We start from the raw sequence: 14,706 nt of genomic DNA, 5'->3' as shown, positions 1-14,706 counted from the left end.
AGATCTTGTAAAATTCCTTTGTGACCAATGAAGAAGAAGAGCGTTATGAAAACTCAGAGTATCTTGTATACAATAACAAGAATACAGGAATTACCTGAGAACTATAATGCATTTTTTAATCAGCTTCACTATATGTGAGAAAATGCTTTGAGGAACTAGCTGTGCCTAAAAAGACCTAAAATTTTGATTTTTACTTTTCTTACAGTGCCAATAATAGCAATACGCATGAGTGCAATTTCAGGTTTCTCTGCTCACATCTTTGTTTGAGAGGATGGAGTGGTGTTCCCCAGGTGTCTTGGAACTGGTACTCCTTAATATCTTTATCAGTGGCATAGATAATGGCATTGACTGCCTGTTCTGCAAGGCAACTGATACCAAGCTGAGCAGTGCAGTTAATGCATATTTTGTTTTGTTCTGTTTTGTCTCCTTCCACCCTCCCTTCACCTACTATTGATGACCCAGAGAATCCTACTTTCAAACATGAAAACATTTTTGAAACGCTTTTTATTTTTTTCTTCCTGTTGATGTTAAAAAGGAAGCAAATCCTTTATAACTTTTTAGAACAGTCTTCTAGTTCACAATGGAGTTGATTTCCATGCCAGTAAAAGAAAAACCCAGCCTCAAATGTATTTTGTCTTGCGCCAGTGGCTGTATGGCTCTGGGGATTTTTCACTGCAGTGATGCTAGGTTGCATGCTTTGTTTTTCGGTAGATAGTGTGAGCGTTCTCCTTAACTCAGTCTACCCAAACAATGCCTAAAATATCAGCTTTGTACTTCAGACATCAAAGCAGTTAAACCTGCTGTTTCCTCTGTGTAAACAAACTTCAGCTATTTTGAAAATAAAGCCTGCCATTTTTCTGCTGAGATGAAGCCAGAGGTGGCTCAGGAGTTGTTTTTACTTCAGCAAGCTTTTTGAAAGATCAGAGCTTTCTTTTGTGAGTATTCACTGCTTGTGACAAAAACTTCAAACCTCTTGTTTTGTATCACTGCTGGTTTTGTTGCAAACACCTTTTAATGCCTCAGGACTGCAAGCATTTTCAGGCTTTTTAGTATTTTGGCCCCATGCCACCATAATAAGTAGACTTATCCTAGCATGCTGTATGAAGCTCAGGCTGTCTCATCAGTGGGAAGATGGGTTCAAGTTGAAGAGTGTGAAGGAAGCTTATAGACGTGCATCTAGGTTGTAAGACACTTTGCTCTGAAGAGAGGTTGTAAAAAGGATTTCTTTTTCTCTGATTTGAAAGGGCAATGCTCTCCAAAGGCCTCAGCCACTGTGTGTGAATATTTCTGGGGACTGGAAAAAAATGAGAGAAGGAGGGATCGAAACAGCAAGTGACAATTTAAAAAGCTGAAAATTAGAAAGAGATTCACTGGGAGATGGCTCATATCTTGCAGCCATCTGATGACAGGCTAGCCATCCAGGCTGGGAGAAGATCCAGCAGCGTCACCTTGAGGTCTGCCAACAGCAGTGAGTTCTTATGGAGCTGCATCTACACAGAAGCCACAGGTTGTGCAGAATTTGTTGGCTGGCTAATTAACAAACCAGTTTTCTTTTCTCAACATCATAAAGTTGTGCTCTACAAAATGCCTGGGTCCTCCCTTCTTCAGGGTGAGCCTTCTTCCAGTGGTGTTTGGCAGTGCTTGCCATGTGTGTGGGCACCTGCCTTTACACGAGGCCAAGGAAAATGGAGTATGAGTGTTCACTTAGCCCAAGAGAGGGCTCCCACCAGTGCTTTCCATCTTTATTTTTGGATGCACAAAGAGACAGAGAAACAGCTTAGGAGTGCTTCAAATGTTCTCTGACGAAGCAGAGGATAGACGAGAAAGAAGAGTGCCTTCCCCTCCTGAAGACTTTTTTTCCCCTTCTAACCATTTTTCTTTCCTTTTACTTCTGCAATCTATGCCATATTTTGATTATCTTCCCCAGAATATAATTTTATGAATTGAAAAATGTGTTTTATTCAGTGAGTATTTATTTTCAGAATGATCCATGCTGCCATTGAAGTCAAGTTGGAGCGCTGAAAATAAACTGGACTAAGCCAGCTAGATTTCAGAATTTCTTGACCCATGACATACTTTTGCTCACTTTACTTGAGATTAAACCACTCAACTGGTTGGCTTGAGCTGATCTGCAGGCGCACATAATATACTTCTAACTTGTTTAAGAGAAGCAAAAACTTCTATCCTCGTGTCTTACTGTACATACGGACAGATCAGTGGCTCTTGTCTTTACAATGTATGGTGCATCCTGGTAAGCTGTATCTCTAATCTTACTGCACATGTACAGTTCTCTTTAGCATGTTAGTACCAAAGCAATAGAATAAATTTTATTTTTCTGTATAAGTGTCAATCATTCCTTTTACCAAAAAAGAGGATGACAAGTAAAATGATGAAAGCATACTATGTCTCAGATATTTTATAAGCCTTCGTAGATTAAATAACATGAAGACCTAGTAGTTAGTATCAGACTGGATAGCATAAGAGCTTAATGATATTTTGTTTCTGGTTTTAAATGCTGCTAAAGAAACCTATGTTTGGTTACAAAATAAAGTTGATCTGAATCACAAAACATATGTTAGAAGAGAAAGAAATTCTGTGTAATGACACAATTTGCAGGAATTTGCTGTTAGCTAGGTATGAGATATGTAAGGCCAATTTTCAAGAAGAGGTGGAAAGTGTATTTTAGCATAGTTGAAGCTATTGTGGAACTACTGAGGTAGAATTAGTACAGAGCACATTATTCATACTTTAAAAGGAAATTTTTCTTTTAACCTGTGATTCACAATCTTTTTAGAACCATGGATCTGGAATCTAGAATCATATTGGAATTAGAAAAAACCTGCAAGAACTGCTAATTTAGCTCTAGTTCAGATTTTATTTTTCAAATATGATCAAGCAGGGGAACTACCAAAAAAGGAGGTTCTGTTAATCCTGCAACGCCTCCCTTAAAATAAATACATAAATAAAAATAAAAAGTAAAATAAAATAAAATAAAATAAAAGAAGCTCTTCTTCTATGTTTGTTATACCCCTCTCATAGTTTTCAACTAATTTCCCTGCTTTGCTTTCCATTGTGGTTGCTTTCTTTGGAAGCAGAAGGCCGAGGAGCAATGTCTTGGTCATCACATATAGCAGTAAGTTTGTTGTCACCCAACAGGAGTTTGGGTGACAAGGTAAAAGCATTATAGAACCATGAGGGTCTTGTTACATTGAATATGCTTGCAACATGATCGTGAGAAGATGTCAAAATAATTTCAGCATTCCCCAGAGATGACATTTTGTCATGATTGATTGTACTAAATACTGGCTTATAAGAAAGGAACTATACTTGGATGTACCTTTTGCAACCAATGCTGTGGAATTACCTACAAACATTTGAGATGAGAGAGCAGCTTCTGGACCATACAACTGTACTTGTGAGGAGCAGAAGAATTATGTCTAAGAGGTGGCAACAGCCATCAATAGAGGGAAACAAAGGACATAATAGCAAGATGACAGGTGTCATGAGTAATGGTGAGGTCCTTGGCAAGTCATACCTGCATGTAGTGCACCCACAAAGGAGAGATTTCCTCCCTGTCTTTTGTCTATGAACTCTCAGGGAGTGCATTCACCTCTTCCCTTTCCCTACTCTCTTTTAAATCAAGCAGGCAAGTGAAACTCTCCAAACCAACAAGAGTTGCCTACCCTGTCTGCAGGGCAAAGAGGTCTTCCAAGGTCTGAACAGAAGTTTGTACTGCATGATAATGGCAGGGTGTTGGCAGTACATGGGCTGTGTCACTTCTGTGGGAAAAGACCCATAGCTGCCACATGCCATCTCCACCAATGACTTCAATGGACACAGCTCAGGATAGAGGTCCATCAGCAAAGCTGATGAAAATGAACTAAAAAAATGGCAAAATATGCCACAGAGGAGGAGGAGGAGGAAAGTAAAATAGTGGGAAACAGCAGAGGATTAACAGAGGTTAATCATGATGTCTTTGCATAATGCCTTACTACAGTTTCTCTTTTCAGAAGTAAACTTATCAAGGAGCTTTAGGGAAAGCCTTTTTTGTCAGGGCTGACATTTTTTCTTATTATGAATCCTCCTCCCAAAGCAATATGTATGTTGTCATGAATATGGAAAGGCTGGTATGTTTTGTATTTTCTTGCATTAATATAATACTACAATCTTTGAAAGAATTTTTGGATATCTCTGGATATGAAGGGTACTTTATCAGCCCAGCTACTATTCTGTTGTGTGTGCGCATTTTTTTAACATCTCCCCTTAACAGCTAAACTCTTGCCTCTTTCTCCAACCTTTTCACCTTTTCTTATTCAAGTATACTGAACTAAATACAGTCCATTCATTGGCAGGATTAAAGCTGTCTGGAAAATAGATCTTTTTCTCCTGCTCTATTTTTCTTTTTTTTCTTTTTTTTTATTATAAAAAAAGTTTTATTTTCAGTGGCTTGAATGAATTATTCTTTTAGAGGCAATATTAATATTATATTCTGTAGATAACTTATCTGTGTGCATGACAGTATTTTTACATTCTTTCCGAATTCAAAAGTCACCTCTCCTTTGCTTATGATTCTTTCCAATCATATCTCGGAAGATGATGGGAAAGATTTACAGATTAAAATACAGTTATTACCTTCAGATGTAATGGCACAGATTAAAAACACTTGAATATAGCTGAGTTGCAGTAAGCACAATTGAAAAAACTTCATCACTTCTGTGCTGTCTTTTAAAGATAGTGATTAATGTACCATTGCAGGATGATATATATGCCCATAGATTACTGTTAGAATTACTGTGCCTGCTTTCTGTCTTATTGTTCATCAGACAGCTCTGAACATTTTATTTAAAGATTAGAGAAGAATAAAAGAACTTTCATTTTTGCATCAGCAAGGCTTATAAAATATACAAGAGAAATAGGATGGGGAAAGACAAATAACTCATTCTGTCCTGAAATTAAGAATTACAGAATCACAGAATCATGGAGGTTGGAAGGGACCTCTGGACATCATCCATTTCAATCCTCTTCTAAAGCAGGTTCCATAGAACAGGTTGCATAGGAGAATTATGTCTGTTTCCAGAGAAGAAGATGCCACAACATCTATGGGCAGCCTGTTCCAGTGCTTTTTTGCCGTCATAGTGAAGCTCTTTCTTATGTTGACATGGGAAGTTTAATGACCACTGCCCCTTGTTCTGTCACTGAGCACCACTGTAAAGAACTTAGTCCCATCTACTTAACTCCCACTCGTTAGATATTTGTAAACACTGATGAGATTCCCCCTCAGTCTTCCCTGCTCTGGGCTGCACAGCTCCAGTACTCACTCAGCCTTTCCTCAGAAGGAAGCATGCTATAAAACACTGGCTTGCAAATGATGGCTCTTTTTCTGATGGTGTTTTGCTGGAAGTATTACTAATGTGTGCTGGGAGAGCCGAACAGCATTTGTCATTGGAACTGCATGTCCCAGAGGAATGAGATTTTACAGATTCAGTAAGCTAAGTCCCTCTGTGTCTGTCTGTGAGTGCTCAAGGTTTAGGAAGAGCTACTGCCATTCTTACAATAGGGTGGCAGATCCCAGCCTGGCTGGGGCAAATATTCAAGATCTCATGGTTGTCCTCCATTGAGGGCACAATTCTATGATTTAGTGTGTTCCTGGAATCACATCAGGAAGGTAGGAGTTCAAAGTGTACACTCTACTTTGAGTTCTGTGTTGGAGTGTCTCAGGTCAGATGTCCTGGCCCAGCTGCATATAATTGCATTAAACATGGCAGATAGAAGATTGGTATAAAACCCTGCAGGTGGGCTAGTGGCTGGTAGGGGGAACTGGTGGATGGTGGGGCTTCTACTTCTTGTGGAGGTGTTCTGGATTTGTTTCTTCCTCAAAGGTAATTTACAAATGGTTTTGGTGTAAAACAGCAGAGAAGGGAGAGAGCTTTCTCACTTACGGTTTTGTATTGTTGCCTCTCATGGAGCAGAATGCTTTTTAAGTTGATTATTTTTGCTAAGATAATAGCAAGTAATTGTAATGAATGTTGCACTTACTTATATAAGTAAGAAGGGAGAGTGAGAAGAGATTCACTCTTTCAAAAAAAAAAAAGTTTAATGCTTTTTATTAGAGGAATATTATTTTTGTCATAATATTAACTTAAATGATAAATGTCAGCATTTAAAACAGAAATGATGATAGTTTCATAAGCCTTTATGAGGGTGTAATTTTAAGGCATATTTCCTTTGTAATAACGTATCAAGTAATAAACTACATAATGTTTCTAGCCAGTCAATGCTCATCTTGATGTTCAAATTCTGGGAGGTGAGAAACCGTTTATGGTTAGTATTAATTGTTAGAAAATAGCTATAGAGTTATTGAATGAATATGTTTTAAACAGTCTTTCCTCACTAAAACTGGTGTGGAAATCAAGCTTCACCCCTGAGGTAAATTCGAGCATTTCAGAAATGCTTACCATTATCCATTTAGTCTGAAAGCCACATAAAAATAAGCAGACAGGGCAGAAGTCACAAGAATAGCAGAATAGGCATGATTTCCATAATGTATTTCATACGTTTTTTGTTTTCGTTATGTTTAGTTACTTTAATGTGAAACATTGGTGATGCTGTTCCATAAAATAAATAAAACTACAACAGAGGGGAAAAAATAGAAAGGTAAATTTCACAATAAAATAAACTGCTGCGTGCTGTGTTTTGAAATATTTTTTTTTCTATCTTTATGATGTCAACATATAACAAAGGCAAAGTAATGGTTAGAGAGAATACTTTATCTGTTGGAAAAACATGGCGTTGAAAATTCTCCAGTGAATTTAGGCTTTTATCTTTTCCTGACAAAGTAGCTAACCAGTTAACAGATGCAGTGTTCTGTCTGCTTGTTTGAACTTGTTCAGCAGCTGTTACATGTTGTTCATCTTTTAGCTTTTTCTGAGGCCCAGTCATCAGCGGGACAGGCAGGTGTGATCTGAGTAGAGGTGTGATGTGGTGCGCTGTGATAACACTGATCAAGATGTAACCAAAAAGATTGAATTCCTCTGCTATTCTTCTGGGTGTAACACTTAGTCTTTCTTTTTTTTCTTTGTTAGGTAGCAGAAGAAGCCAAAGTAGACCTTTTCTGAGATCAGTAACTTAGAAACTTCCTTAAAAAATTTCTCCTGAATGAATGACTGTGCCATCTGTTCCCAAGACTCTCCCTTTATTTGCCTGTTCTTGCCCCCTTCCAGTTTCTTGCAGATCTCTGCCTTAGATCATAGTGTATTAATATCTCTATTATTTGGAGAACATTTTTCATCAGGTAGACACTTTCTGTTATCGCATGTTAAAAAGCTCTGGAGTTGCTTCTTATCAGACAAAGCTGATAGATAGATACCTGATATGATAGATGGAAATGTAAGTTGTCACACAACAGGATTTCCCTTGTGCAGTGGATGCGAAGTTGGCTGTTCATAATACATTTACTGCAGCCTCTCAGTGACAGTGTATAACATCCTTATATGAGCCTTCTGATAACAGTGCCATGCCTCTGCAAAGTGACAGTGTTTTTACGGTACAAACTGCATGCTTCTACTGAAAACTGACTGAATAAGAAAATTTTATAGGACCATTTGAGTTGGAAGGGACTTCAGGAGCATCTAGTTCTACTCCTGTGCAGTGAACAGGGACACTAACAGTTTGATCAGATGCTCAGAGCCCCAATCAGCCTTCTTTTGTACATCATCAGGGATGAGGCATCCACCAGCTTTCTGGGCAATCTGTTCCAGTGCCTCACAACTCTTATCTTAACATTTTTCCATATATCCAGTCTGAATTTCCCCCTTTTCAGTTTGGTTCTATTTCCCCTTGTCCTGTCACAGCAGACTCTGCTAAAGATTCTATTTTTTTTTTTTTTTAGCCTCCTTTAGATACTGAAATGCTGAATGCTAATGAAAAGGTGTTCTCAAGCCTTTTCCTCTCTAGCTGAACAGACCCAGCTTTCCTAGTCTGTCCTCATAAGGGGGCTGTTCCATCACTTGGATCACTTTTGTTGCTCTTCTTTGGACACACTTCAGCAGGTCCACATCTCTCCTGTGTATGACACAGTGCTCCAGAGGTGAGGCCCCACTAGCACACAGGAGAGGGACAGGATCACCTCCTGACCATGCATCTTCTGATGCAGTCCAGGGTACAGTTGCCTTTCTTTCTTCAAGGGCACATTGCTGCCATGTCCAGCTTATCTTCCAGTATCTCCAAGACTTCTGTCAGGGCTCTATCCTTTCATCCTTCAGCTTGTACTGATAGCAGGCATTCCCATAAGTGAGACCTTGTACTTGGATTTGCTGACCCTTAAAAGTTTCTCCTGGATCCCCTACTTGAAACAGTCTTCACAGAGAAGGAGTAACTTTTATTTTATCCCTGGAATTCGAATACTATATGGGAAACCAGTGAAGAATATTATGAGTAAGTGTGAAGTTTGAATTTATTTTGCTTAAAATCTGTTGTTTTCATGCCTTTATTTTCCATCATTGGTTCATTTCAGTGGTTATCTTCCAGTGTGACTGAAACAGAGGAAAGGAGTAAATGTACCAAAAGTTTTTTCTCTTGCTTTTCCCCTTCTATTAGACTCTAGTTTTCAGCTGTTTGCACACAAGAGTAAATAGATGTGCATATGCACATGTGTTTTGCACACAGACTAAAAAACTCTCTTAGAGGGGGGAAATTGCCTGACTTTGTTAAAGTAGATGTGTTGATCATTGGATATGCAGATTACAAAAGAAAGCCACACTGCTTATCTCCCATTCCATCAGGATCATTTACCTTTGAAGGATAGGAAAGAATGAACTGAAGATCAAAATCATCAGTCTTATTTGACTTCATCCAAGATTTATGGCAGTTGCTTTCAAGGGCAACTAAAACCAGCCACAGATCTCATATCCATATCACTTCCCCCCCCCCCCCCCCCCCCCCTTCAATATTTTATAAATGTTACAGGAAAAGTCAAGCTTTGGAGACATTAAAATTAAATACTCTTCTCCCTCCTTGTCTTCTGGAAACTTCAGAGAGATCTATTGCCAATCACTATGTAATATCTTGCTGAAATACCATCCCTCTGTGCTTCTCTTTTAGTAATCTTGAGATTTTTATATATAGTTTCATGTCTCTTTAGCAAACATGATTATAGTGTTGGTATTTCTCTTGTTTGATTTCTTGTTTGATTAAATTTGACAGGAAGGAATTTGTCCCCTATTTATATGATAAAGGGGGGCAATATGTGTGAGGCTGATATGATGACTTTAAAATTACTAACAGTTAATAAGAACTGATTAAGCAAATTTGCTTCTATGTGTAAGTTGCTCCAAACTTTTAAGAGTTTATTTGTAGCCATTGCTCTGATATTTCAAGGTTAGATTACTTAGTGGGATAATACTTGCTAAATTCTTGAGCACTGTACTCAGAATGGCAAAGGGTTATACATCAAATAAACCTTGGAGGTCTTGAAATTAGTTGAGTGAAAAATGTAAACCATTCTACCAACATGCTTGATCTGCATGAGCAAATTATTTCATGAACAATCTGAAGAGATTTAAGGTATGGAATAACTCAGCCCCAGTTTTCACACTCTTTGCCTTAGATCCTGATGTCCATCTGGTATAAACTCCTCAGAATTCAGGTTTAGAAATGTTCTTCACCACAGTGCTCAATGACAGAAAGCTTTCCTGATAGGCCTATGCTACTTAGCTACCAGCTGAATGCCACTTTCTCTCAGGCTTTTGCAAATTTCAAAGAAGCCCATAACCTTATACAGGTAGAAAACAAGTTATTTTGAACCCCTAGGACGGCTCAGTTTTTGTTATGTTGACAGTACCTTCTCTACTGTAGAGTTGCAACTAAATCTGTGCTTCTAAAAGTAGAGAGTCCTTGGTTTGAGTTAGCTGTCTTCAAATAAGATATTTAAAAGACCAGCACAACTTGAGAGTGTTATGATAAAACAAAAAATAAAAACGCAATTTGTAGCTCATTTTCTAGTTAAGGATATCAGATTAGGAAGATATCAAAGTTATCAAAGAGCTAGAAGTCGTAGCTTACTGTTTGTGCCAAATACAAATTCAGAAAAAAATCACAGATAGTGAAGTTCACTAAGCGTGCAAGAGTTTCAGGTATTAAAACCATAGAAAAACATTTTCTGAGGTTATATTTGTACAGTTTTACAGATAATTCTACTTGTTTGGCGGCTTTATGAAAGTTGGTAGGAATTCACTAGTTATCTCAAATGTTTTCCAGTATCACAGTGTGGATAGTACTGTAGCAATCAAGTTTATTACTGAGACACTCATATCTTGGAGAACAAGAACTGAAAAGAAAAGGTAGTGGAAGGATGAATATAATACTGTGAGAGTACATAGCCAGAGTAGCTGTAGAATGAATAGAATCCATAGAGTAGTGGGGAAAATGGAAGCCAGGGAGAAAATATTAATGTACAATCATTCTACAAGAACTGCTAACAAAATGCTATGGAAAGGTGCTCACTTCACTTTCATCCTTGCTTTGCTTAGAGAAGAAATATCTTTCTCATAAAACATATTAACATTTTTGTTTCCTTTACTAAGAGATGTTAACAAGACCTTTTTTTGTGCCTGTTGAATGGTGAAACCTTGTGCAGCTGGTATAACCAACCAAATAACTCAAGAACCAAATAACTTTAAAAATAAGAAACTAAAATGCACAACAAAATACAGATGATAAAGTAGCCATCTCCCATTGGAAACTTACTCTCTTGTGAAGCTGCTGCTGCTCATTGGTCTCACTGGTCTGCTCTTCTTTCTGAAGAAAGATATGATATTACTAAACCTCAAGTTTGATCCTCACCCAGTAGCAACTGAAAGTACTGCTGTTACTTACAAGTTAGAGAGGTATCTAAATACTTATGTTTCCTACTGACTGTGCAAAAAAAAAAAAATAAATTGCCTAATATGCAAAAAGCTATCTATGCAGAAAAGATTCTTCTTTATTGGCTTCTTCAGACAACAAATGTCATTCTACTCTGCATTTTAATAAGGTGGTTGAAACGCAGGATGAATTGCTTTCTGCTTTCATAAGGAAAAAGCAAATGTTAAGTTTAAGTATGTCAATGTCTAATTTGACACAACCAGAACATGTTTATATTTCAGAGAATGCTGAACATCTGCATTCAGGCATTTTTGTACAGTTATCCAAATTTCAGTAGAAAAACTTGTAGTAATTTGGGGAAATAGTATGAGCATGTGTGTAAAATATGTGCATGACTACACAGTATTATTACAGGTGAAATGAATAAAACAGTCTCACTGTAACGCTATTGTAAAGTTTCTCCCAAAGCTGCATCTCCAGAATTCTGTAATAAAACTGAAATGTTTTCATGGGAAGATGTAACTAGTACAGTGAGTTCAGTTAACACAGTAGTCTCATGGGACAAAGCAGTACCTGAGAGGCTTTTTTTTTGTACTAAGTGTGTTTCATGTCTTAAAATGCTAATGTACCTTTACCTATGTGTAAGCAATTCAAATTTGGTTTCGTTTTCTTCTGTATTGATTTTTGGAACTCCAACATTAATCAGAAAACACTTCTACCTTTTGTTGGGATCTGGCATTAAATTATACTTTCTTGGTTTCTCAATATTCCTTGCATCTATCCTTAATTTTCTGAGTCTAGGTTGCAGGATACTATTCAGTAGCAAGGACTTGTTATTGTGACGGGTCTTTCCACATTCTATATTAAAAGATGAACTTTTGAAGAAAACATTTTATAGAAACAATTTTTTAATGAAGTTTTGTCCAAAGTGTTGACAGAAATTCTTCTAAAACCAGGCACAAACTCAGCAGGATACATATCTTGCTGAAATGTTTTTGCTGTAGTTGTCAGATAAAATGTAATGTTGATAGCTGTAACATCCTGGAAATGGCCACACTTTTGTTTTTCTTTAGTAAAATACAGACTAGGAATTCAAGTATTTGTATTACCTAATTTGGAGATGAATAGATTTACTTTTGATCTTTTTACTCATGATAGCCCATTTTTATCTTAAAGGATATGAGAGTAGAATGACTGTGGCAATATATATATTGTATGTGGCAATATATATATATTGTTAAAAAAGACAAAAGTCATGGGAATTAAGAAAAAAAAAAAAAAAACAGCTTTTTGTGGCATAATTTTGAGAATTGTTTTGTAGATCCCTACAGAAATTGTCGGCCTCACTGTAACCAATTTGATCAAAATTGCATCTTGCTAAAGTTAATACAAAGGCCTGAATGTACCAGATGAACTGAATTTAGAGCAAGTTACCTCTCTGGCTCAGATTATTTTATTTACAGTCGTTTGGGTCCAACCTGTCATCTTAGAGTTTTTGAATTGGTTGGGGGGGAAACCAACAAGACTGAGTTTTTTTGTAAGTTAAACAATTTTTGTCCCACTTGCACATAGTTTTTGTCTCTTTCTTTTGCAGAACACGTCTTCCACAGCCTGTTTGCAGAGGACAGCAGCTGTTAGCCTAAAGCTTATCCTAGCAAGCTGCAGACCATGCCGTTGGACGCCCCTACTGACTCTAGGTGCCCCATGTGCTTGGACAGATTTGAAAGTATTGTGTATCTAGATCCTTGCTGGCACAAGTTCTGCTTCCGTTGTATCCGAGAATGGTCCAAATTCAAAGCAGATTGCCCACTCTGCCAACAGCCCTTCTTTTCTCTTTGTCATACAGTTCATGCTGAAGATGACATAGCTAGGTCATCAGAAAATGAATCTTTTTCCTACTCTGATCTCAGCAGCATCAATTTTACTGAAAGAATTTCTGACTTAGAGGCATGGGATCAGCATGCCAATTATGACTATCCTACACCATCGCACAATGAAGAAAGCAGCTCAGACTCAACTGTTGCAGACTTTCCAGATGAGGTGAATTCTCAAGAGAGAGAGCATGGTTCATCTGAGCATAGTGTTGATTGGCTGTCCTCGAATGATGAAACTCCAGGTCCTTCGTATTCCTCTTCGGAAGAGTATAATGCAGCCATAACTTCTTCAGAGTTAGTAGAAAGCTCTAATGACGACTCTCTTTGGGAGAGAACCACACTGCAGCCTCAGTTACAAGTCAGTGTTGACTCCGGTGACAGTAACTCTTCATTAGAGTATCATGATATCTCTGACTACGTTTATGCTGACAGGACACCAGAACTGACTGTGCTGTCCTCAGACTCTGAGGACTCCATCAGAGAGAGGAAAAGGGAAGATACAAAGAAAGAGCAGTCAATCCAGGGTAGCAGCTTGAGTGACAGAGAATCACAAAGGGCTTCAACACCCTTCCCTCTGTACAAGGAGCATGTGAGTAGTTGTCAAAGCCCCTTGCTTTCCGTCAAGAGGATAATGTCAAAGGATGAACAGAAGAACAAAGATCATTCTCCACATGACTCAGACTGGAGTCTGCCTCTAGGAATGGAAAATGCATACTCTCCTCGTAGTCAGAGACTGTCCAGAAAGAGAAAGACCAGGAGTCCGCAGAGCAGTGAGGACAGTCATGACTATTGGCCTCGGAAGAAGCATTACCTTGTTAAGTACCCGTCTAAAAAGAGACTACCAGAAAGCAGACAGTGTAGCAAATATTGGAGCAAAATAAGCAGGTGGTCAAGGCTCCATGACAGGAGCCCCACCCTGAAAGGCCAGACAGAGTCCAGTAGTTGTGAGAGCAGTAGCTCCAGAGATTCAAGCAGATCGTGGTTGTATCACAAAGGCTATGGCCAAAGGAAGTCAAGCAGCCTAGACAAGGATTGTTCTTATAGAAGACTCTGTTACCAAAGCAGTTATCTGTTACACAGTCCAAAGACAGTTGGAGAAGGCTCCTCCTGCAGTAAGAGCACTCAGCCTGAAGCTCACTGTTCAAGCAAGTCTCCTAGTCTGGAATTCAGGAGCCAGTCTTCCACCAAAATGACAGATCTTCAAAGCCAGATAGGATTCCATGAGAGGCAGGACTCCTGTTACAAACAACGCAGATCAAGGAGCCGATCAAGCTCCAGATCAAGGAGTCCCCCTGGAGAGGCAGACAGAACAAAAAGCGAAAAGCCTGGTGGAAAGAGAAAGTGCAAAACTCGACACTTGGAGAACACAGAGAAGGAGAGCACCAGTATGGTGAGAAAGAAAAGCTTCCCAACATTCAGTGGCTACTACAAAATAAGGCCAATCTCAGCCATCCAAGAAAGTAGTGAGATAAAACATGAGGAAAAAAGTGAAAGTATGGGAAGTACAAGTATGGAGGGAGTCTATGAAGGGACAGAAACAATGAAGTGTGCTTTAAAGAAAAAGTGTAAGAAGAAACACCAGGAACATCACTGGAAAGATGCATAGTTCTTACAATTTATTATGATTAATTTTTTCTGCCAGATTCATGTGCATGGAGTAAATTGATCTCTGCTGAAAAGTAGTAAGCAGTTTCTATGTATTGAATAGATCTTCCAGAAGAATAAGTTATATTGAAATATTAATAAAGAATTTATGGTCTAAAAAGCAAATACATGGTCTGTATACTTTGTTAATACAATACATCTCTTTCAGTTTTGTGTGTCATACAGCGCTACATATTTTGGTGTTGTCAAGGGTGTTCCAAGCTGGATGGCTTTCAGGTCCCAGCTCTTCTGAAAGTGGGAATAACTTCCACAGATATCAAGCAACATGATCAAGTTTTTTTTTATCTGTCCTTTTGCAATGGAGCCT

The 14,706-nt window shown here is 38.3% G+C and overlaps 1 protein-coding gene across 1 annotated transcript in view; it reads left to right on the top strand.

Annotated features, from left to right (window-relative positions):
- The window catches only part of LOC104915314 (E3 ubiquitin-protein ligase Topors-like), a 28,280-nt gene extending 13,776 nt beyond the window's left edge, over positions 1 to 14,504 (top strand). The window contains exon 3 of the mRNA XM_010726155.3: positions 12,455 to 14,504. Within this exon, the coding sequence (XP_010724457.2) occupies positions 12,529 to 14,340 (1,812 nt within the window). The 5' untranslated portion in view covers positions 12,455 to 12,528 and the 3' untranslated portion in view covers positions 14,341 to 14,504. The remainder of the gene's footprint in view (positions 1 to 12,454) is intronic.
- Positions 14,505 to 14,706: the final 202 nt, after the last annotated feature.

The sequence above is a fragment of the Meleagris gallopavo genome, chromosome Z (assembly GCF_905368555.1).
Source record: "Meleagris gallopavo chromosome Z, MGAL_WU_HG_1.1, whole genome shotgun sequence".
Taxonomy (NCBI): Eukaryota; Metazoa; Chordata; class Aves; order Galliformes; family Phasianidae; genus Meleagris; species Meleagris gallopavo.
The sequence above is the reverse complement of the archived record's forward strand: the minus strand, read 5'-3'. Positions and strand labels throughout refer to the sequence as shown.